The 24,171-nt window shown below is 44.7% G+C and overlaps 1 protein-coding gene across 1 annotated transcript; it reads left to right on the top strand.

Annotated features, from left to right (window-relative positions):
• Positions 1–5,148: 5,148 nt before the first annotated feature.
• Positions 5,149–22,771, top strand: HIF1AN (hypoxia inducible factor 1 subunit alpha inhibitor). The gene is made up of 8 exons (XM_003904124.5): positions 5,149–5,431; positions 5,708–5,958; positions 9,933–10,081; positions 13,848–13,993; positions 14,835–14,941; positions 15,409–15,472; positions 16,032–16,142; positions 16,988–22,771. The coding sequence occupies exons 1-8, from the start codon at positions 5,150–5,152 to the stop codon at positions 17,030–17,032; spliced, it is 1,155 nt and encodes a 384-aa protein (XP_003904173.2). The 5' UTR covers position 5,149; the 3' UTR covers positions 17,033–22,771.
• The last annotated feature ends 1,400 nt before the right edge of the window (positions 22,772–24,171 follow it).

The following is a 24,171-nucleotide window of genomic DNA, read 5'->3' as shown; positions in this document are numbered from 1 at the left end:
TCTAATTTATTTTTATTAAGATATTATTTACATACCATAAATTCATCCTTTTAGGCTGGGTGCAGTGGCTCACGCCTGTAATCCCAGCACTTTGGGAGGCCAAGGTGGGAAGATCACTTGAGGTCAGGAGTTCAAGACCAATCTGGCCAACACGACAAAAACCCATCTCTAGTAAAACTACAAAAATAGCCGGGCATGGTGGTGCACGCTTGTAATCCCAGCTAATCGGGAGGCTGAGGCAGGAGAATCACTTGAGCACGAGAGACAGCGGTTGTAATGAGCTGAGATCACGCGACTGCACTCCGGCCTGGGCGACACAGTGAGACTCTGTCTCAAAAACAAAAAACAAACAAACAAAAACAAAAAACAAAAAACAAAACCCTTTTAAAGTGTACGATAGTTATTTTTAGTACATTTACAAAGTTGTGCAATCATCACTATCTAAAACATTTTTATCGCTTCCGAAAAAACCCATACACATTAGCACGTTGCCTCTACTTCTACCTGCTGGCAACCACTAATTCACTTTCTGTTTCTATGGATTTGCTTATTCAGAAGAGTTTATATAAATAGATCATTTTATATGTGGCCTTTTGTGTCCATTTTCTTTCACTTAGGATAATGTTTTCAAAGTTTGTCTGTGTTGTAGCACATACCAGTACTTCATTCCTTTTTGGGCTGTATAATATTCCATCATATGAATGTACAGTACAACATTTTATTTATACATTTATTGGTTAATGGACCTTTGAGTTGTTTCTGCTTGTTTGGCTATTATGAATAATGCTGCTATGAACATTCTTGTATAAGTTTTTGTCTGGATATATGTTTTTTATTCTTTTGGTTATATGCCTAGGAGTAGAATTGCTGGGTCATAGGGTAACTCTATGGTTTAACTTTTGAAGAACTGCCAAATTGTTTTTCAAAGCAGCTGTGACATGTTACATCCCCACTAGCAGTGTGTGAGGGTTCCAGTTTCTCCACATCTTTACCAACACTTATTGTCTTTTTTTAGTATCACCATGCGAGTGCCCATGAATGGTACTTCATTGCAGTTTTCATTTGCAATACCCTGATGACTAATAATGCTGAGCATCTTTCCATGTGCTTATTGGCCATGGCGGAATGTCTGTTCAAACCCTTTGTTCATTTTTAAATTGGTTTGTCTTTTTATTGTTGAGTTGTTAAGTTTTCTTTATGTATTCTAGATACGATTGTATCTGATAAGATACACAATTCATAAATATTTTCTCTGACTCATAGGTTTTATAACTTTCTTACAGTATCATTTGGAACCCTGTGTTCATCATGAAAGGGTGTTGGAGTTTGTCAAAAGTTTTTTCTGTGTCTATTGAGATGATTATGTAGGGTTTTTTTTTCTTTTACTAATATAGTGTATTATGTTGATTACAAATGATTAATCAATAAAATATTGATTACTACATGGTGTGTTATATTGATCATTTTCAGATGTTGAACTGACCTTGCACTCCTAGAATAAATCCCACTTGGTCATAGTATATAATTCTTTTTTTTTGAGACAGAGTCTCGCTCTGTCACCCAGGCTGGAGTACAGTGGTGTGATCTTGGCTCACTGCAAGCTCTGCCTCCTGGGTTCACACCATTCTCCTGCCTCAGCCTAAGTAGCTGGGACTACAGGTGCCCACCACCACGCCCAGCTAATTTTGTATTTTTAGTAGAGACGGGGTTTCACCGTGTTAGCCAGGATGGTCTCGATCTCCTGACCTCGTGATCCGCCTGCCTAGGCCTCCCAAAGTGCTGGGATTACAGGTGTGAGCCACCGTGCCTGGCCTATAATTCTTTTTATGTGGTGTTAGACTGAGTTTGCTAGTATTCTGTTAGGATTTTTGCATCTATATTCATAAGAAATATTGGTCTATAGTTTTCTTTTTTCTTTTCTTTTCCTTTCTATCTTTTTTTTTTAATGAGACGGAGTCTCACTCTGTCGCCCAGGCTGGAATGCAATGGCCCGATCTCGGCTCACTGCAAGCCCTGCCTCCCAGGTTCACGCCATTCTCCTGCCTCAGCCCCCTGAGTAGCTGGGACTACAGGTACCCACCACCACACCCGGCCAATTTTTTTGTATTTTTAGTAGAGACGGGGTTTTACCGTGTTAGCCAGGATGGTCTCGATATCCTGACCTCGTGATCCGCCTGCCTCAGCCTCCCAGAGTACTGAGATTACAGGCATGAGCCACTGCGCCCAGACCAGTGTTAATTTAAAAAAAAATGTTTGGTAGGATTCATCAGTGAATCCATCCAGTCTTGAGCTTTTTTTTTTTTTTTTTTTTTTTTTTTTTTTTTTTTTTTTTGAGACGAATCTTGCTCTGTTGCCCAGGCTGGAGTGCAGTGGCACGATCTCAACTCACTGCAACCTCCGCCTCCTGAGTTCAAGTGATTCTTCTGCCTTAGCCTCCCAAGTAGCTGGGACTACAGGCACACACCACCATGCCTAATTTTTGTATTTTTGATAGCGATGGGGGTTTTGCCATGTTGGCCAGGCTAGTCTCGAACTCCTGACCTCAGGTGATCCCCCTCCCACTTCAGCCTCCTAAAGTTCTGGGATTACAGACATGAGCCACTGCACCCGGCCTTTTCTTTTCTTTTGAGACAAAGCCTAGCTCTGTCTCAAAAGGCTGGAGTGCAGTGGAGTGCAGTGGTGCGATCTCAGTTGACTGCAACCTCCACCTTCTGGGCTCAAGTGATGCTCCCATTTCAGTTTCCTGAATAGCTGGCACTACAGGTGTGCCACCATGCCTGCTAATTTTTGTTTTTTTCAGCCAGGGAGATTTTGTAGAGATGGGGTTTCGCCATGTTGCCCAGTCTGGTTGTGACCTTATGGCCTCAAGTGATTCGCTTGCCTCTGCCTCCCAAAGTGTTGGGATTACAGATGTAAGCCACCATGCCCAGTTTCTGGGCTTTTCTTTATGGGATGTTTTTGATTCCTAATTCAATCTCTCATTACAGGTCTATTCAGATTTTCTATTTCTTCTTGAATCAGCTATTATAGCTTGTGCCTTTCTAGGAATCTGTTCATTTCATCTAGGTTCTCTAATTTTTTGACATACAATTGTTCACAGTATGTCCTTATATGCTTTTTTTTTGGGGGGGGGTAAAGTCAGTAGTAATATCCCTGTTTCATTACCGATTTTAGTTCTTTTAATCTTCTTGATCTTAATTTATTTCTTTATTTTTAATAAGACAGGGTCTTGCTCTGTCATCCAGGCTGGAGTGCAGTGGCATGATCATGGCTCACTGCAGCCTCCACCTCTCAGGCTCAAACAATCCTCCTACCTCAGTGTCCCTAGTGGCTGGGACTACAGGCATGCATCAACACACCGAGCTAATTTTTAAAATTTTTTGTAGAGATGAGGTCTTGCTATGTTGCCTGGAACACCCAGGCTCAAGTGATCCTCTTGCCTCAGCCTCGAAAAGTCCTGAGATTACAGGCATGTGCCATCATGCCTGCCCTAATTTATTTTTAATTCCCAAGGTTATGAATTAATACATTCTTGTAAAAATTCAAACATTCAACCTGGGCAACATGGCAAAACCCTGTCTCTACAGAAGAAAAAAAAAATTAGCCAGGCATGGTGGCATGCGCCTTTAGTCACAGCTACTTGGGAGGCTATGGTAGGAGGATTGCTTGAGCTGGGGAGGTGGACATTGCAGTGAACCAAGATTGCACCACTGCACTCCAGCCTGGGTGACGGAGTGAGACCCAAGCTCAAAAAAAAAAAAAAAAAAAAAAAAAAAAAAAATTTCAAACACTGCAGATAAAATGAAAGCCTTGATTGCCACCTGCAGCCTCAAACCCTTCCACAGAGGTAGCCCTATTATCGGTTTGGTGTAACATGGTTACTATGTAGCATAATTACATAGTTAAGCCACTGCATTCTTTTCTATTACTGCATAACAAATTACTATAAATTCAGCAGCCCAAAACACGAATTTATTTTCTCACATATTCCATGAGTCCAGGTACTGGTTGGCTGAGTCCTCAGCTCAGGGTCTTATCAGGCTGAAATCAAGGTGTTGGCTGGGTTGGCGATCTCATCTGAGACTCTGTGTGTGTACTTTCCCAAGTTCAGTGGTTGGTTGCCAGAATTCAGTTACTTGTGTTTGTAGGATTAAGGTGCCCACTTTCTTGTTGGCTGTCACCCAGGAGCCTTTTTCAGCTCCTGGAATCCACCTGCCATTTCCTGCTGTATGGCAGTTTGCTCCTTCAAGGTGAACAGGACAGCTGTGCTGTGGCTTCAAATCTCTTAGATTCTGTCTCTGACCTCTAGCACTGATTTAAAGGGCTAGAGTGATAAGACTAAGCCCATCAGGATAAATCACCTCCTTTTTTACTGTCTCAAAGTTAACTGATTAGGGACTTTAATTACATCCTTCTCATATAAGCTAACCTAATTACAGGAGTGATGCTCTATCATATTCACAGTTCTGTTTTCTTTGAAGGGGAGAAATGTATACAGGATGTGTACATCATGGGGTACAAATCTTGGTATACATCGTAGAATTGGGCCTCTTACAGCCAACCGTAAGAACTGTCCAAGCAATAGAGGTAGTTAATATGGCCTTTTATAATCAATATAGATTGTTTGAAAATGTGAGATGTCCATGGTTGGCCACTGATAACATAGGTTTCACAGCAAGCATATATTCAAGTAGGAGAGATGGCGATATAGGCAGAAAAATCAAATGATGCTAAACAAAAGAAAATCATTCTTGATTTCGAAAGAATTCAACTTGCTGTATATCTTTTGCCTAAGCCTTCAGTCAGCCTTTGCTCTACATCTACCGATGTGATCATTGCTTTTCCTTCTGACTTCTTTAGGTGTGTCAAGAGTTTGCTTTTCTCCCCATTCATGAGTGTAAAGTTTAATGCCTAACCGAACTTGCTTCCTTCTTTGACTCGTGTGTAGACTTGGGTACACTGGGGCAACATTTTTTTGTGTTTTGCTCTACCAGGTCATCCCTATTCCGTGGGACTAGTGTCTAGCCCCATTTCTTCAGCAGTGGAGCCTACGATGTAGAGCTGCATGTTACCATTAGGAGGCGCACCCTCAGGCCTCGGCTCCGCGTTCTTTATGTCTCTGGACCGCTCTCTCTCGCAGCCCATCTCTATGGTTTCCGTTGTGTGTGTGTGTGTTTTTTTATTTTTTAATTTTTTTTCCGTCCGGAATAGGCGGAGCTTCCGGTTCCGGCGGGGGCCGTCCCTGGCGGCGGAGATGGCGGCGACAGCGGCGGAGGCCGTGGCCTCTGGCTCTGGAGAGCCCCGGGAGGAGGCCGGAGCCCTCGGCCCCGCCTGGGATGAATCCCAGTTGCGCAGTTATAGCTTCCCGACTAGGCCCATCCCGCGTCTGAGTCAGAGCGACCCCCGGGCAGAGGAGCTTATTGAGAATGAGGTGGGGGGCGGGGCCGCGTCTAAAGGGAGAGGAGGAAGGTACCCGGTTGAGAGGTCAGAGGCGAATGGTGAAAGAGATGGGAGACTGGCAGGGCTCTAGACTAGGGCATATGGGAAGATGGAGAGAAAGGCGAGGAGATACGGAACTTGAGGGGTTCGTGCTGATTAACGGGAGAAATTATTCTGAAGTTGAGAAGTAGTTGGGATCATGGAGGCGAACCCACCGACTTCTTGGCATTACTTTATTTGATGTTTTTCACCTGTTGCTTTCATTTAGGAGCCTGTGGTTCTGACCGACACAAATCTTGTGTATCCTGCCCTGAAATGGGACCTTGAATATTTGCAAGAGAATATTGGTAATGGAGACTTCTCTGTGTACAGTGCCAGCACCCACAAGTTCTTGTACTATGATGAGAAGAAGATGGCCAATTTCCAGAACTTTAAGCCGAGGTCCAACAGGGAAGAAATGAAATTTCATGAGTTCGTTGAGAAACTGCAGGATATACAGCAGCGAGGAGGGGAAGAGAGGTAAATTCCCAAATCTTAATTTTCTGTTGGATTTAGGGCAATCATTTTTCTTTCCTATACTTGAAGGTGTGGCAGAATTGGGTCAGTTAGAGATTGGCCTCTCCCATCTCAGGATTCCTGTTGAAGGAGTAGTCTGGTCTTCCAGCCTTTAAGGGGTTTGAGTTCTTAGTGGTTCTTGGTGCCACAGCCAGCTAGTTCTGTAGCTTGAGGGATGGGGGAATGATTAAACTTCGGCTATGAATCTCTAGGTTCCCATCTTCTTCCTCATAAAGTGAGAGTTAGTTGCCTAGAAGGGTCAGGCAGGTGAATGAAAGGAGTAATATTGTCTGTGTGAAATCAGTGATGAAGCTGAAGGCATAAGCCCTGTTCAAAGTGAGAAGCCAAGGCCGGGTGGGGTGGCTCATGCCTGTAATCCCAGCACTTTGGGAGGCGGAGGCAGGATAATTGCTTGAGCCCGGGAGTTCAAGACCAACCTGGGAAACATGGTGAGAGCTAGTCTCTACAAAATTAAAAACTAAAACAAAAAACCATAGTGAGACGTCATTACTTGACTTTGCTTGCTTCAGTTTTGGAGTGCAGTTCTAGGGTTGCAAGATATTCCAATTTTCAAGAGAAGTTCAAAATCAGTACTTTTATTTAAAATCTTTTGACTTTAAATGTGAGCAACTAAATCAGATTTAAAGAAAAAAAGTTGCAGGGGGTCAAACAAATGTTTGTCACTGGATTTTGCTCTGAAAATGCCTGTTTGTAGCTATTGTCCTTAAGTATTGTGATGACTGGGCATAGTTCAACCTGAAAAGTTGTATAGTTTGTTGTGATTTTGGAGTAAAGAAGATCGGGATTCTCTAGCTTAGGGAAGATCAGATTAAATTTGTTTTTCCTATCACAACAGAAACACAAGACACATAAGAGAGTGATTCTTCCTCTTTGCCTTTATTCCTGCTTATGAGGACAGCCTCTTATGTAGGTCCCAGACAGTATTCAGTACCACGCTATAACACCGCCTCTGGGGAATTGCTTTCACTGAGTACTTCATGGTGAATGACCCTCTCGCATTTGGTGTCCAACCCTGGGTTTCCTCTCTAGTCTCTTGCTTCACTCACTCCTGTTCCTGACGCCTTTTCAGCAGTCTGTGGCTACGTGAATGGATTTGAAATATCTTTTTTTCTTCTTCTTAACACTTAGCAGTTGTCATAATGATGGGATTTTTGACCAGAAGAATTTCCAGGATATGAACTGTGATTGATCTGTCCATGATGTCTTACTATATTGGTTCAGCTGAGTTGTCTCATGCATTAATTTTCTAAAATTTAACACAGTGTGCATGTGCACACTTCCATACACACACACCCAACTTTGAGAAAAAGTTTGATTTAAATGATGCTATTGGAGTGTGTAATTCCATTGAATGAACATATACCCAAGAATAAGTGTAAGATATGTGAATCTTGTGATTCTTCAGTGACTTGAAGTTTCTTGCCTCCCATAGTGAGAGCATTTTGTGTAAGAATGAGTGTAATTTGTACTTTATGGGTGATTAAAGAGTTTTCAAGGAAAATCTTTAATTGTTTGGAAGTTTTGCCCTATTAGCTGACTTTAGCACCGACCAGCTTCATGTATGATTGGACAGGTTGTTGTGATTATGGGGTGAAATGTATTAGGATCCTCTGAGCTATTTTGAGCATTTACCATTCTGGTGTAATAATGTTTAGATTCATATTTGGGGAGTATCACTGACTCTTTCAAAGTTACTTGCTTATTTTTTGGGTGAATATATAATTATTATCTTTGGGGAGAGTTGCATTGAGTCTTGAGGATTCCATGTTCCTACAAAGATAGTGTTTCCAACTTATCAAGATTTCCTATTAAGGCTGGGCGTGGTAGCTCACACCTGTAATCTCAGCCCTTTAGGAAGCTGAGGCAGGCAGATATCTGAGGTCAGGAGTTCGAGACCGCCTGGCTAACATGGTGAAACCCCGTGTCCACTAAAAATACAAAAATTAGCCGGGCATGGTGGCGCATGCCTGTAGTCTCAGCCACTTGGGAGACTGAGGCAGGAAAATTGCTTGAAGCCAGGAGGCAGAGGTTGCATTGAGCCGAGATTTTGCCACTGCACTCCAGCCTGAGTGACAGAGTGAGACTCCATCTCAAAAAAAAAGATTTCTGATTAACATTGCCTTAAACATTTAGATTCTAGGCAGTGAGATGCCTTAAACATTGAGATTCTAGGCAGTGAGATGCCTTTGAACCTTTTTTTTTGAGACAGGGTCTTGCTCTGTCGCCCAGGCTGGAGTGCAGTGGTGTGATCTCAGCTTACTGCAACCTTCGCCTCCCAGGCTCAAGCGATCCTACCACGTCAGTCTCTCGAGTAGCAGGGACCACAGGGCATGCACTGCCACCACCATGCCCAGCTAATTTTGTGTTTTTTTAAATAAACTATTTATTTAAATAAATAAAGTTTTGCCATGTTGCCCAGGCTGATCTAGAACTCCTGAGCTCAGGCAATCCACCTCCCTTGGCCTCCCCAAGTGCTGGGATTATAGGCGTGAGACACCACACCTGGCCCCTTTGAGCCTTTTGAAGTAATGATCTCAGGACCAGGACAGAGATACAGAGATGCTTCTGTCTTTTTTTTAGGTTTTCACACTTATTAAATGTCTCTTGTGGGCTTATTCAAGTGTGTTTGGGTTTTCGTATCTCTTAAGTAACTTATGACTTTCCTCAGGTATGTTAGGAGCCTGAGGCCTTTACCTGATAAGCTGTCTCCCTTACTTTAGCTGTAGAGGGCTGCAAAAGGATAGATGGCTGAATCAGTTAAGATAAACTAGGCTTCAAGCCAGAGCTCAGGCTAGAAACAACAGAGGCTTATTTCTCACTTACTACATGTTGATCATGGATAATGTCATATTGTTCTTTACATCATCTTATTCTCTCTGGCACCCAGATTGCCCCAGCAGCTACTATCTGGAATTGAGAGTTGCTGTGGCAGAGAGAAAGAGATGTGATAGTGGTGACTGGTTCTTAAATTATAGTTGGAAACAGCACAGGTCACTTCTGTGGACATTTCCTTGGCCAGAGCAGGTTAAATAAGCAAGCCTGGCTTCAAGGGGATATGAAGGAAAACTTCCACACTGAGGGAACCAGCTCTTGGCGAACAGTAATACAATTTACCACAGTCGTCATCAAGGGCCAAAGGAGATGTCTCAGGCTCTGCAAGTCTCTGGTATAAGACTGAGTCATCATTCTAGGGTCTATGGATAGGCTTCTAGGAATCTGAAATTATATGAAAGTTCTGGGTGTATGTGCATTTTTGTGGGGAACCTCCGTGGATTCTTTCATTTATTTATGTATTTATATTTTTTGAGATGGAGTCTTGCTCTTGTCACCCAGGCTGGAGTGCAATGGCACGATCTCAGCTCACTGCAACCTCTGCCTCCCAGGTTCAAGTGGTTCTCCTGCCTCAGCCTCTACTTCAGGGACTACTTCTTCAGATTCTTTTTTTTTTTTTTTTTTTTTAAGTTTTATTTTTCATCTCACCCTCCTACTCTTTGGATTCTTAAAGGAGTCATTCTGTGACCCAAAAAAGGTTAAGCATCACTTCTTTAAAGAAAAAGTTTGGGGACCAGTTGCAGTGTCTCACACTTGTAATCCCAGCACTTTGGGAGGCAGAAGCAGAAGGATTGCTTGAGCCCAAGAGTTTGAGACCAATCTGGGCAACATAGTGAGACCTTGTTTCTTACAATAAAACAAAACAAAACAATAAATTAAAAAGTTTGGTGTTAAACATAACTCAATGAAGGATAAGTAAGAATTCAGTTGTATGAGAATCCATGTTGGCTAAGATTTGCCTAACTATATCTGTTCTCTGTGGGAGATGCTGGTATGGATTTGGGCTTGTATTTTCAGATGTGGAGAGGCCATGCCAGGGGCTGCGTGTGCATGCACTAATAGGATTTTCTTCTTGGGGAACATAGGTTGTATCTGCAGCAAACGCTCAATGACACTGTGGGCAGGAAGATTGTCATGGACTTCTTGGGTTTTAACTGGAACTGGATTAATAAGCAACAGGGAAAGCGTGGCTGGGGGCAGCTTACCTCTAACCTACTGCTCATTGGCATGGAAGGTAAGAAGTCTTTCAAAAGCAGCATGGCTCGGAGTCATATGAACCTGATTTCTAATCTTGTCTCCACCGCTTATTAGCTCCATGACTTTGAACAAGCCATTTCACTTTCTTAAGCCTCAGCCTACTTAGCTGTAAAAGAAATATAATAGGGCTAGGTGCCGTGGCCCACACCTGTAAACCCAGCACTTTGGGAGGCTGAGGTGGGTGGATGATGAGGTCAGGAGATGGAGACCATCCCGGCCAACATTGTGAAACCCCGTCTCTATTAAAATACAAAAACAAAAATAAAAAATTAGCCGGGCATGATGGCATGCACCTGTAGTCCCAGCTACTTGGGAGGCTGAGACAGGGGAATTGCTTGAACCCGGGCAGTAGAGGTTGCAGTGAGCCAAGATCACGCCACTGCACTCCAGCCTGGCGACAGAGCAAGACTCTGTCTCTAATCCCAGCACTTTGGGAGGCTGAGGCAGGAGGATTGCTTGAGGTCAGAAGTTTGAAGCTGCAGTGAACTATGATTGCACCACTGCACTGCAGCCTGGGCAATAGAGTGAGGCCCTGTCTCTAAAAAAAATAAGTGGAAAGAAATGAAACATGATAATGTCTTGTAAATAGTTGTGAAGATTAAATGAAATAATGTATGTTGAGTCTTTTTTTTTCTTTTGAGACGGAGTCTCACTCTGTTGCCCAGGCTGGAGTGCAATTGCGCGGTCTCAGCTCACTGCAACCTCCGCCTCCCGTGTTCAAGTGATTCTCCTGCCTCAGCCTCCCGAGTAGCTGGGACTACAGGCGTGTGCCACCACACCTGGCTTATGTCAAGTCTTTAAACTAGTTTCATGTGTTCTAAAAAGTTCCCTTTTCCCTTCCTTAGCTGTTATGTGAGTGCATATACTGAGATATTAGGGAACTCTCTGAAATATAGACATGTGATGCTTAATGTCAGGGATACGTTCTGAGAAATGTGTTGTTAGGTGACTTCATCATTGTGCAAACATCATAGAGTATAGTTACACAAACCTAGATTGTGTAGCCTTCTGTATGCCTAGGCTATATGATATAGCCTCTGACTACACGTAGTACATGGTGTTAGCGTATTACTGTACTGAATATTATAGGCAGCTGTAACACAATGGTAAGTATTTGGGTATCTAAACATACCTAAATATAGAAAAGGTATAGTAAAAGTACAGTATCAAAATACTGCAGGAAAAAGGTGACAAAAGACAAAATATATATAAAGGATAAAAAATGGTAGTTTGGGAATTTTTTTATTGCCAAAAAAAAAAAAAAGATAATGGTATACCTGTATAGGGCTGCTCCATTATAATCTTATGGGAGCGCTGTCGTAGATGGGATCTGTTGTTGACCAAAATGTCATTATGTGGCACATTACTGTACATTTTCTCTACTAGATCTGTCTATGTTCAGAAAATTTTTATCCCAGTAAAAGAGGAGAAACTTATTTTTTTAGTATAAATTAAGTTTTATCTTTTAAATAGATAATATATTCATGGAGTTCAAATTCAAAACGTGTAAATAGGTATATAGTGATAAATATTAATACCTCTTCCACCTCTATCTCTTAGCCTCCCAGTTTCTTCCCTGGAGGTACTGCATATTATTAGTTGCTTGTGTTTTCTGCTAGATAAATGTATGCATACACTAATAAATATGTGAATGTGTTTTTGTTTTTTTTCCCCCTTTTGAATGAAAGGAGAGACCCTTAAACTCCACTCAGGAGAATGAGAGCTTTTTATGAGGCAGGGTCATTGTCTCATTCTTATTTTTATTTCTGGCAGTAGCAAGGTGCCATGCCCATGGTAGGTACTTAGTAAATGGTGAATAACCTGGGTTGAACAGGGAAGCAGAGAAGTTATTTATTGCCATTCACCACTGAGCTCCTTGGTTTCTTCTTGTTTGATGGTCCATTCTTCAGATTTGGATCTTTTGCTGCTGGTACTAATAAAGGTTTCCAGCCATGTGGCTTGTGAATTGACACCACCTGCCTCTTTTTTTGTCTTTGTTTTTGTTTTTGTTTTTTATTGAGACATTGTCTTGCTCTGTCACCCAGGCTAGAGTGCAGTGGCATGATCAGGGCTCACTGCAGCCTTGACCTCCCAGTCTCAAACGATCCTCCCACCTCAGCCTTCCGAGTAGCTGGGACTACAGGCGAAAGCCACCATGTTTGCCTAATTTTTAAAGTATTCTTTCTGGAGAGATGGGGTCACCCTATGTTGCCCAGACTGGTATCAAACTCCTGGCCCCCTCTCACCTTGGCCCCCTAAAGTGTTGGGATTACAGATGTGAGCCATTGTGGCTGGTCTTACCTGCCCCTTTGAAACCAACTCTTGGTTGACCTTCCAAGAAAGAGCCAGTTCTGGTTTACTTGACTCTTTTTTTTTTTTTTGAGACAGAGTCTTGCTCTGTCGCCCAGGCTGGAGTGCAGTGGCATGATCTCGGCTCACTGCAACCTCCACCTCCCGGTTCACGCCATTCTTCTGCCTCAGCCTCCCAAGTAGCCGGGACTATAGGCGCCCGTCACCACGCCCGGCTAATGTTTTTATATTTTTAGTAGAGACGGGATTTCACCGTGTTAGCCAGGATGGTCTCGATCTCCTGACCTCGTGATCCACCTGCCTCGACCTCCCAAAGTGCTGGCATTACAGGTGTAAGCCACCGTGCCCGGCAGTTTACTTGACCCTTATGTCTTTCTGTTGCCTGCATTTCCTGTGGTAGGGTGCATGGAAGTGGATCCCTCAGGTAGAGATGAGAGAGCAAGTCTCCTTTGAGGATGCATGTGGACTTTCATCACTTAAGAAAGCATCTGTCTTGGCATACTCAGACAGAGCTGGGGAATATTTTCTAAATTCCGTGCCCTGCAAAAGTGTGTGTGTTCAACTCATGGACTATGCAAAGGCCAAACAGCAGACATGGTACTAGTTATAAAGGAGTAGATGGAACATACACTAGGGCACAACCAATTCAAGTTGGCATTTAAAATAATGTGCCATATTTAAATTATACAACACTCTCTTCAGTCGTCTGATATTCTTCCCTCCAACAAAAATCACTTGCACCAGTGAGCCCCAATGTTGCTCTAAGAAGTGTTGTCTTGGCTGGATTTGGTGGCTCACGCCTGTAATCTTAACACTTTGGGAGGCTGAGGCGGACAGGTCCCTTGAGCCTAGAAGTTGGAGACCAGCCTGGGCAACATGGTGAAACCCCGTATCTTAAAAAAACAAGTGTTGCATCCCTTAGGTGTATTGAAGTGGGAGGAAAGGTTGAGAGTCTTTAAGTTCCACAGAGCTACCCTAAGTAAATACAGAGCTACATAATCGTTAAACTTAGAATGACTGGTTAACTCCTCACATGTATGTTGTTGATACTAGTCATTTCTGTTTTGCTTCCCTTGAATTCTTGCCGTAGTCAAGAAGAGTACACGTATACACAGTTGATTACCCTACCTGATTTTTGAGTATCATTTTGATGTGCTCTTGCTTCCAGTAAGGGCAGCAGCCTTCATTTAGGGAAGTTGACTTAGCTGATAGTGGACCCTTAACCAGTGATGTTTGCTAGAGTTATTACCATACATGCTTAACACCTAATTTTCTGAGAGTTGTAATTGGAATTTCCCTGATTCTGCCTAAATTTTGATTTGGAACTCTTAGCTGGGAGGGCAGGGTGGATTTCTCTCTAGCACTGCGTCCTATATTCCAGCTCGTGCAATAGAACCACTGCTCTGCATAAGAAAATGCCTTTCTTCTTACAGGAAATGTGACACCTGCTCATTATGATGAGCAGCAGAACTTTTTTGCTCAAATAAAAGGTTACAAACGATGCATCTTATTTCCTCCGGATCAGTTTGAGTGCCTCTACCCATACCCTGTTCATCACCCATGTGACAGACAGAGCCAGGTGAGCTTGTGTGGTCTTGAGAAGGGTATAGAACTCTAGATTCTAGAAATGCCCAGGCTGGAATGTGTTTCCCCTTCCCTGTAGTGATATGCCAGGTTTGGATTACAGGCTATTCTTGCTTTAACACACCAAGAGGATAATTTCATTGTAGCTCACAAATTCCAGACTCCCTGGAGTGGCCACCAGATGTTCGTAAGTATAACTAGCCTCACAGAGCTAATTCTCAGGACAGACCCTGTCATTCATGCTGATGGACTCTGGTTACTCTGTTTGATTGGCTTATAAGTTCATGGAACAAAATGTGTATATCTCCATTGGATTTAATCATTGTTTGCTTTTGTCATGGATGCTATTTCTATTTGATAAGCATCAAAAATCCTTTTTGATAAGCAGAAGGGTGAATAAAACTGAGCTATGTGGTTTAATATATTTCCTGGATCTAACTGTGGCCAGCCAAAGATATCCTTTCCTTTCTTCAGAAAGCTGTCTAGCTACTTCATGTAGGAGTCTTTGCTGGTTAGAATATGTTTTTGGGAGAAAGTTTCTGAAGGTTTGGGTGGAGGATAATTCCTAATTTGTCATATTCTCGGCTGTGGGTCGTCTGATCTCAGGAGCACTGAAGCCTAGGCTGCTTTGTCACTTAACATTCAAACATGGACTGTCTTGTATTGTTTTCTCTCAGAGTTTAATGTGCATTATGTCTTCTGCTGGATATAAATTCTAAAGACTTTTTTTAAGGCATCTTTTTTTGTTTGTTTTTACTGCCAAACTGGCACATAGTAGTTTTACTGATAAAGATTTGGTGATTGACATTTTTTTTTCTTTCTTTTGAACCTCTTAGGTGGACTTTGACAATCCCGACTACGAGAGGTTCCCTAATTTCCAAAATGTGGTTGGTTACGAAACAGTCGTTGGCCCTGGTGATGTTCTTTACATCCCAATGTACTGGTGAGAAGGGGGCTAGGGCTGGGGGCTTCTTGGGAGCTTTCTTTTCCATTCCCTGGAAAGCCTTGTCTGTGTCCCTTCTGAGTTATGGCATGATTGGTTTTATGTGGTCCATAGGAAGGTTGGCATATCCAGATGTGAGCGTACTGAACCTGTGGGAGGTAGTGGGGGGAGTGATAGCCCGATCTCTAGGACAGGATGAGAATTCTTCAAGTCCAAAAAGATTCCAGAGGCTTGAGCCTAGATAAATTGTTCTTGGCTCTTTGGTATTTAGAGACTGAACACCAGTACCTCTAACCCCCCAGTGTGTGTTTTTTCACAGGATGAGTGTAAAGATATTATCTTCACTGTTTTCCTTAACTGCACTCTACCTAGTTTTTCAGCCTGTCCCCCACGCCCCAACACTCCACCTCCTCACCCCCCGCCGAAAAGTATCAGTAGTAAACAGAAGCCTGTTTGTTTTCTTGCAGGTGGCATCACATAGAGTCATTACTAAATGGGGGGATTACCATCACTGTGAACTTCTGGTATAAGGTGAATATGGTTTGCTTTTTTTGTTTTTTCCAGATGGAACTGGCTCTTGGGTGAGGTAGGTATAATAAATGATTTTGGATGGGATGGTTGATTATCCCTGGAAGTGATTCTCAGGTGTCTGGAGAGATGAAGAGAGATAGGATTGAATTGGGTTTCTTTTTTTTGAATATATTTTTTGAGACACAGTCTTGCTCTGTCACCCAGGCTGGAGTGCAGTGGCGCAATCTCAGCTCACTGTAACTTCTGTCTCCTGGGTTCAGGTGATTCTCCTGCCTCAGTCTCCTGAATAGTTGGGACTACAGGCACACGCCACCATGCCCGGCTAATTTTTGTATTTTTAGTAGAGATAGGGTTTCACCATGTTGGCCAGGCTGGTCTCAAACTCCTGACCTCAAGTGATCCACCCGCCTTGGCCTCCCAAAGTGCTGGGATTACAGGCCTAAGCCACCGTGCCCAGCAAGAATTGGGTTTCTTAGAAGGGAGGATGGTACTAAGAACAGTAGAGTGACACTGACGCCTGCTGCTGAAGGCATTTCCTGAGCTACTGCTTCCTTTGTAGGGGGCTCCCACCCCTAAGAGAATTGAATATCCTCTCAAAGCCCATCAGAAAGTGGCCATAATGAGAAACATTGAGAAGATGCTTGGAGAGGCCTTGGGGAACCCACAAGAGGTATGTGACCGCCCCAAGGTGGCTCAGTGGGTTGGTTGACCAAGGAAAGTCAGGATCGGAGTGACATTCTTTACCGCTTCTGTGTTTCAGTATCTGGTGTCCTCTTGTCTCCATAGAGGTTATGGGTATGTTCAGAAAAATTCTTGTTTCCTGGTGATAGCTGGGCTTGACTGGCGGATCAATTATAATTAGTTCCATGCTAGTAGTAATGTTCCCCATGGGGCTTGTGCGCCATCTGGGGACCCCCTGAGGGGATTCTTCTGGAACAGGAAGCGAGCACTAAAGCATCTCCTTGCACTTTCCCAGCTGTGCCAGGGCTGCTGTAGGTAATGTTGAGAGACCTGCTTCCCACACAGGTGTGCCAGTGGCCCTTTGGGTAAATGGGGGAGGTTTGTATTTGTAGGGTTCTTGCCTCCCTCTTGCAGGTAAGCTCAGCATCCACAGACACCTCTGGTGTTGGGAGATAGCATCAGCCCCAATTGCAGGTGATAGTTTTTTGAGGATATGGAGGCAGTTAACATTCTGGAGAAACATGCAGACACTCTTGGATGTGTGGGGATTATTAGCTCCTCTGACCATTTCTGTCCGTTTGGGGCTGATTACAGTAAGAGACAGGGTGTTGTGAGAGGGAAGAATAATAGTACAAGATGGACCCCTGAGGAAAAGGTTATGTCCCAGAATACTGGGTTGGCCTTCAGGAAGATAGGTGATTAGAGGATTCACAAGATTGTATGAAAACATTGTCTCTGTCCTTGGCTGGACATCTGGTATCTCCAGACACACCCTGTCCAATTCCAGGGCCAGGGAACAGCCAGTTCTGATTGGCTCCTAATGTTTCTTTACAGGTGGGGCCCTTGTTGAACACAATGATCAAGGGCCGATACAACTAGCCTGCCGGGGGTCAAGGCCTCCTGCCAGGTGACTGCTATCCCGTCCACACCGCTTCATTGATGAGGACAGGAGACTCCAAGCGCTAGTATTGCACGCTGCACTTAATGGACTGGACTCTTGCCATGGCCCAGGAGGCAGGTGTTCGGGGCGAGGCAGGGCAGTTGACACTCCACTCCTATTTGGAGGAACTTCATACCCTTGCCTGTTGTGCCCCAGCACCTTCTGTCTCTGCCCCCCGCCTAAAGTCCTGCATTCAGTGTGTGGAGTCCCAGCTTTTGGTTGTCATCACGTCTGTGTGTATGTTAGTCTGTCCACTTCGGAATGTGTGTGCGTGTGTGTGCATGCACACGCATGTATGTATGTGTTCCCTGTTCCTTTTGGGTCAGGCTGTCACTTCTGGTTCTCAGCCCTATCTCCTGCAACCTCAGTGCCTCAGCCTGGGAGAGAGAGAGGAGATGCTCTTGGACTCCCCACTGCATCTGGGCTGCAGGGCCAGAGCTAGTCTGACCATTAGGTCAGTCTGCCTCCTGACAGTTTTTGTATAGTCATGCTCTAGGTGGTGTGGGAATGGCTAGTGGGACTAATGGGGTGAAAGAGAGGGGAGGCTTGCCTTTGAGAGCCTAGATAGCCTTCCTGTGAGAGAGGATTAGATAGGGTTCCAACTGGGCCTACAAGCTCAAGCCATACATAAAAGGATCTTGGGACATAAGAACCAATGATTGTGCATAAGTTCCAAATTACAGACACGTACAATTTTTCTCTTTCAGCACCAGCTCTTGCCCCTATGCTGGGTACCAAGGGAGTTCTCCTAGCTGTGGCTTCTCTAGGTTCTAGGGGTGCAAGCCTCTGTGTGTGTGTGTGTGTGTGTGTGTGTGTGTGTGTCTCTGTGTGTGTGTGTATCCACACTACGGGTGCAAGCCTCTGTGTGTTTGTGTGTGTGTGTGTGTATCCACACTGGCCAGCCTCCCTACTTACCAAGGTTCTCCACTGCTTACCTTTTCCAGTGGGACAGTACAGTGTGAGCCCCCGGGAAGTACTGCCTGACCTATCCTAAGCTTTTATACTTGGATTTTAGCCATCGTATGTTAGCCAGGTCTCACTGCAGCCTGCCCGAGGCTAACTGGCTAGAGCCTCCAGGCCCTACAATGCTCCCTGCCCAGGCCATATCCTTTACTCCTGCTGAGCTTCCTGGCTGAATAGATGAAATGGGGTCAAGCCCAGGCAGCTCACTCACTACCTGTGATCCACCTCAGGGCACGGGCAAACACATAGGCTTGCCTCTTAAAGCCAGCTCCTCTGCCAGACCCCATTGTAATGTGCCACAACACCCTCAGTAGTCAGGGCAACTGGTAGAGCATGGAAGTTGAATTTCCTTTTCTGTTAGGAGCTACTCATGGGAACCCCTCTCAGAGCTGCAGCTTACAGGTGGGCAGCTGTGATTGCACAACTTGAAGGGCGATCATTCTCATCTATTCAGTGGGAGTGGGGCCTCTGGGATTGGGCAGTGTGGTGGCCCTGTGTCTCCTCACCTCTGCTCCTGTCTTCCTTTTCTCTCTGGAAGGGAAGAGGAGTTGGAAGGTCTCTGGTTTTCTTTTCTTTTCTTTTTCCTTTTTTTTTTGCCAAAGGTTTACTTCCAGCATCTGAGCTCTGGCTGTCACCCCCAAAGCTCAGTTTATAGTGCACTGATGAACTAACTGAGAGGATGCGTGTGTATGCGTGTGCATGCCTGAGTGTGTTTTTTGGGGAGGGGTGTTTATTTTTAGTACCCCATTCTGGGGTTCTCTGATGCAGTGTGGATGTGAAGACATGGTATCTTCTGAAGTGTAGCTCTTTCAAATATAGTCAATGCTGGGAAATGTGATTGTAGTGATCTCCATCCCTCCACTTCTTTTGGGAAAGAGGAGCACAGGAGTGGTGCCACAGTCACACTTGGAAAGATAGTAGATTGTTTTCGTTCTCAGCAGGTCTGCTGTATTCCTGGCTCAGCCCTCAAAGGTGTGGGTGATATGTCAAGGAGGCATGCACTCAGCTGGTCCTTGCTGGGTTCTGTGCTGACACAGGTCTCACCTAAGGTGGCCGAGGGGTGGGAGGGAGAAGGCTCATCTTGGAACCTTCACAGGATTGGCCTTGATCCTTGGGTAATACAAGAGTGATCCTGATTTTTAGACATCTAATACGTGCCTAGTGCTTTTATCTTTGTTCCTCACTATCTGCAAGGTAGGTATTCTCACTTACAGACGAAGAAATGGACTCAGAGAGATTAGGTGATTAGTGACAATCAGTTGTAACTTAGCACTGTTTGGCTGCAAACCCCTTGCTCCTTCCTTTCAACCAAACTGTTGATTTTCCTTCCTTACCTCCCTCCTTGTACCACAGGTTCTGTCCTCAAGATACCACCCCACTGGGCAGTATCTGAAGGCAGATCCAGCCCAAGATGGTGCAGAATATACAGTTCAGGGTAAAAGTTCTTCTGGTCTCCTGCTAACAACGTCTTGGAAAAACTGCCTGGGAAGCCATATTATGAGTTAGTACTAGAAGAAGCTGTGGGGGGAACTGAGTTCTGTCTCTAATTGCATTACTTGTGTGTCCTTGAATAGACCCATAACTCCTCCCAGCATGCTTTTGCATCTATAGAACTGAAACTGTAGTTCTAGATAGCACTAAGAGTCTTGGTTCATATTCTGCTGCTGCTGCTTCCCCCCAAGGAAAGGGTGAGGTTTCCCTTGATGAGGGATGTTTAGGCTTAAATTCTGCTTGCCACAGAGGAAACATTTCTGCTGTAGTTTACCTCCATTCTAGCTGGCAGTGTGGGACACACATGCAGCAAGGGAAGGTGGGGGTTTGAGCGTGTATAGAGGTCAGCCACGCTGCAGGCTTATCTACTCACACCAGCAGGTACAGAGAAAACTAGTGTTTTATAAAGTCAAATATTTGTTGGGGGGTTGGAGTTCTGGGGATGGAGGAGGGGCTGTTCTGGGCATCAGTTGAGCAGATGCCCAGGATGCCTGGGGGAGACCAGCTTCCCCTACAAATCAGAGCTCTAAATTACAAGGTTTTTACCAACGTGAACAGTTGGGGGAAGTCGTCTGCTCTCATTTGCGTAATGGTTTCTGTCACTGGTGATTAGACACAGGATGAAGGAAAAGAAATTTGACAATTAGGAATGAGCGATCATTAATCTGAATCTGTTAGGAGACAGAGAGGGGAAGGATCCTTATCAGTGGGCCAGCCCAGTATGGGGAGACACTCCCTCCCTCTGCCCCCAGAGACTCCTGGGCTACATCCTCTTTGAGTATTGCCACAAGTGGGCAGAGCTTGTATTTCATAACAAAAACTCGGGACCCAGTCACCAGCCTGAGATGGATATAGGAACAGACATCTTTGGGCATGAGCCAACAAAGAAAAATAGATGGATGTCAAGTACAAGCTATAAGGCAAAGAATAACAATGAAAAAGTTTTGACATGTGTTTGCCATTTGTGGAAAATGTTTTTGTAATAGTCAACACCCCTGATAGCCCACCTGTGACAAGTATTTGTCACATTCCAGCAACTGTAGGGCATGAGGAAAAACTCGTCCTTATCAAATCCCAGGAGCTTCTGCTTAGTTGCAGAAGAAATTACATGAAGCAACCAGAGGTTATAAGGCCACCCATGTATATTGTGCACCCTGTGTGGACAAGATTAGGGACTGTTGAGAGAGGAGGAAACCAGTAGAGAGCAAAGCTCTACCCAGGCTCCTGAAAGCCTCTGGGCTCACCTTAGAGGGCCTCTGTACGCTTCCTGGCAACATTGATGTCCCCACAACCCCACATCAGTGCAGCTGTGGCTGTGTGGAGGGCTTTGAGGCCTTTGGCCCAGATGTGTGAACAGTGCTGAGGTTCAGTAATAGGATGAGTCTTCAGGTGTGGAGCAGCCCACCTTGGCTCTTCCCATGTCTCCGTGTTACTTCTCATCTTCTGCTGTCCTTTCAAACTTCAAGGACAGTATTAATTTACACTAGTATTTGTTCCTCAGTTTTGTGACTTGAATGCAGTGAGTGCCTTAGATGAGAGGATCCCTCAAGGATGAAGGACTGGGGGTTGGTGGTTCTCTCTTTCAGAATGGAAACTTCCCAAAAATGGGGCTGTGTCTCACCTCTCAGTAGGTTCCCTACCTCTGGGTCTTCCACCCTTCAAAATCTCGTACAGAATTTAGCAGGGGCTGCAGGGAATGACCCTCAGGGACCAGTTTGACCCAGATGGGGTAGATGATGAGGTATGCCTAGAAGTAGCTCGGGGCTCCATAGTCTGGCCTTTCAGCTGGTGTCTTACTCCCCTTTGAGACCTCCAGCTGCTTGTCTTCCACTCCCTGCATACTTCTCTGATGTCTTCTCAAACTGCTAGCTCTAAAGGGATATTCCAGTGTCCCTCTGAGAGCTGCCTGCAGTTTCCCTTATTCAGCTGTCTCCTGTCTGCAGCCTCCTTACCAAGACCCTTTTTCCTAAACAGTTGTCCTTCCCTCAGAAACTCCATGGCTGCAAGTGTTGAATAGACTTGTCTTTAGGATCCCTCTCTGGTCATCCCTGTTCATCTTAGGGCCATCTCCCTTTTCTGATTTTTGACAGCTCTGTTTATTTTGCCCATGGCTGCTCCTCTTGTTTTGTGTCTGCTGTGTGTTCTTGCCCTTCTGTTGTCAGTTCTGTACGTCCTGGTTCAGCTTGTCTCACTGTGGTAGCCCCTTCTGCTTGTCTTCAGCCATCTCGGTTTAATCTTCATAGGTCATGGATGAATGGAGCCTTGCTGAGCACTTTGAGGGCATTTCTGTTGGGCAAAACCTCAGAAACTGAAAGTTTTGAGGCCTGTGGGCCTGTGGTTAGTGAGGCCTCGGGAGATGGGTTAGGGGTGGGCACCTAGAGAGTAGTAGAGAGCCAGTTGAGGGGAGAGGTGCAGTGGTTGCTGCAGAGACTTTGTGAGAATGGCACCAGGCCTGGGAAGCTAGTGCGGAAGAACTGAGCTGTCCGAAGGAGATACCAATATCCCCTTTGCAGGGTGGTGATGGGCATCAAACATGACATATGTAACATGTCCCCTTCTTGGAGGATTTCCATCTAAATGCATCTGTGTGCCTTAGGGACCAGTAGCTCAGGGGTGATGGACTTTTTTGAATGTCTCCTAATTTCTCTCAGGTGTCTTTGGCTCTGTGTCACCAAATGTGCCTGACCTCTGCATCCCAGTAGTTGCTGAAAGGGAAACAGTATATTGCGTAGTCAGGTGTGAGGAGTAGAGATCTTAATGAGAAAGGCCCTGGCAGCTGGAGAGATGAGAGGACCCAGTGGTCAGCTTATACCCAGACTATCTCTACACCCCTCCAAGAGTTTGAGTCCCATAGCTGATTAAACAGTTTACATATGGGCTCCCCCACTGCTTTCCTACTTAAAATCTATTCTCTCATATTTTGGGAAGGAGCATGTGGCTTTAACTTTCAATGGTAAACAATCTAGGACAGTGTTTAAAGGCATGGATTTTGGAGTCAGATATAGTTGGTTCGAATTTATAGCTTCACTGCTTTCAGCTGGGTTTGACCTTGGTTGATTTACTTAACCTCTCTGAGCCTCAGTTTCCTCAACTATAATGACATGGGTGGAGGGAGGCATGTTGAAAATATCTACCTCAGGGTTGTTGGAGTAACGGAAACAATGTTTGTAAAGCTTTAGCACAGTGCCTGGCAAGCACTTAATAAATGGCTGTGGTGGTGGTTATATTTATTATGTGATTTATTCAGGAACTTGGTTTCAGTGATCTCTAAGCAGATTTCCAGTGGTTCTTTCAGGGAAAAACAAGAAATACCTCAGATAAACCATATTGAGTTGAGGGTAGACAGAAGAGTCTAGTACCTAAACTCACCCTAAAGGAAGAAAAACAGGAAGTGTCTGATGCGTCTTCTGCCTGGGCAGCCAGACTTTACTGCTATACTACCAGCCCAGGGCCTTGGGTGAGAAGGTTTCAGGTCTGAGCTCCCCTTGCACTGTTTGAGAGGCCGTGGAGCCAAATGAGTCCTTGTTACACCTGGAGAAGCTGTTGTCCCCTCACACCATGAAATGCAATAGCAGTCAAATCAGGCCCCACTTGATTCAGTTTTAGTTCATGCCTTTCCGTGTATTTAAATTGTAAGTGTTGGCCAGGTGCGGTAGCTCACGCCTGTAATCCCAGCACTTCGGGAGGCTGAGGCAGGAGGATCACTTGAGCCTAGGAGTTCGAACCAGCCTGGGCAGCATAGGGAGATCCCATCTCAATAATTTTTTTTTGAAAAATTAAAAAAAATTACAAGTATGGATCAGATGCCTGGGAGGATTACCTCACACCTGTAATCCCAGCACTTTGGGAGGCTGAGGCGGGTGGATCACCTGAGGTCAGGAGTTTGAGACCAGCCTGGCCAACATGGTGAAACCCTGTCTCTACTAAAAATACAAAAATTAGCCAGACGTGATGGTGGGTACCTGTAATCCCAGCTACTTGGGAGGCTGAGACAGGAGAATCACTTGAACCCGGGAGGCGGAGGTTGCAGTGAGCTGAGATTGCGTCATTGCACTCCAGCCTGGGTGACAACAGTGAGACTCCCTCTCAAAAAAAAAAAAAAAAAATTTACAAGTGTGTTAAGATTGTTCTAGGGGAGAAGGGCAATCAGAAAATTCAGAAAAATATGAGTGGGATGTTAATAGCTACCATTTGTTGAACACTTCTGTTCCAGGCACTGTATTAGTTCTTCCCTGTGTGGTGCTCTCAGATCAGTGGGGGAGACAGGCAGGCAATTAGAATTATGGTATATAGAGGAGAAGCATCGCACCATGTCCAGTTACGGTAGGCTTCCTGCAGAAAGTGGTAAGTCCAAGCTGATATCTGGAAGATGAATAATTAACCAGGAGTTGGGGGGTTTCCCCCTTAGCTTCTCTTTCTTCTAGCCCAACAGTCCAAAACAAACACTGCTTCCCAATGCCTAACAGTTTTGTTGTACAGCAGGGAATGGGTGAGACAGTAGATCCCAAAAAGAAAACCCCTTGGTTAGTCACAGAAATCTGAAAGTCTTGGTTGCTGGCTCAGATTTGTCCTGGAGTGGACGTAGATTGGACTTGCTCATTTGTAGCCCTCCACCGTTCTCATC

This window comes from Papio anubis, chromosome 11 (genome assembly GCF_008728515.1).
Source record: "Papio anubis isolate 15944 chromosome 11, Panubis1.0, whole genome shotgun sequence".
Lineage (NCBI taxonomy): Eukaryota > Metazoa > Chordata > Mammalia > Primates > Cercopithecidae > Papio > Papio anubis.
This window is presented reverse-complemented; position numbering and strand designations above follow the sequence as displayed.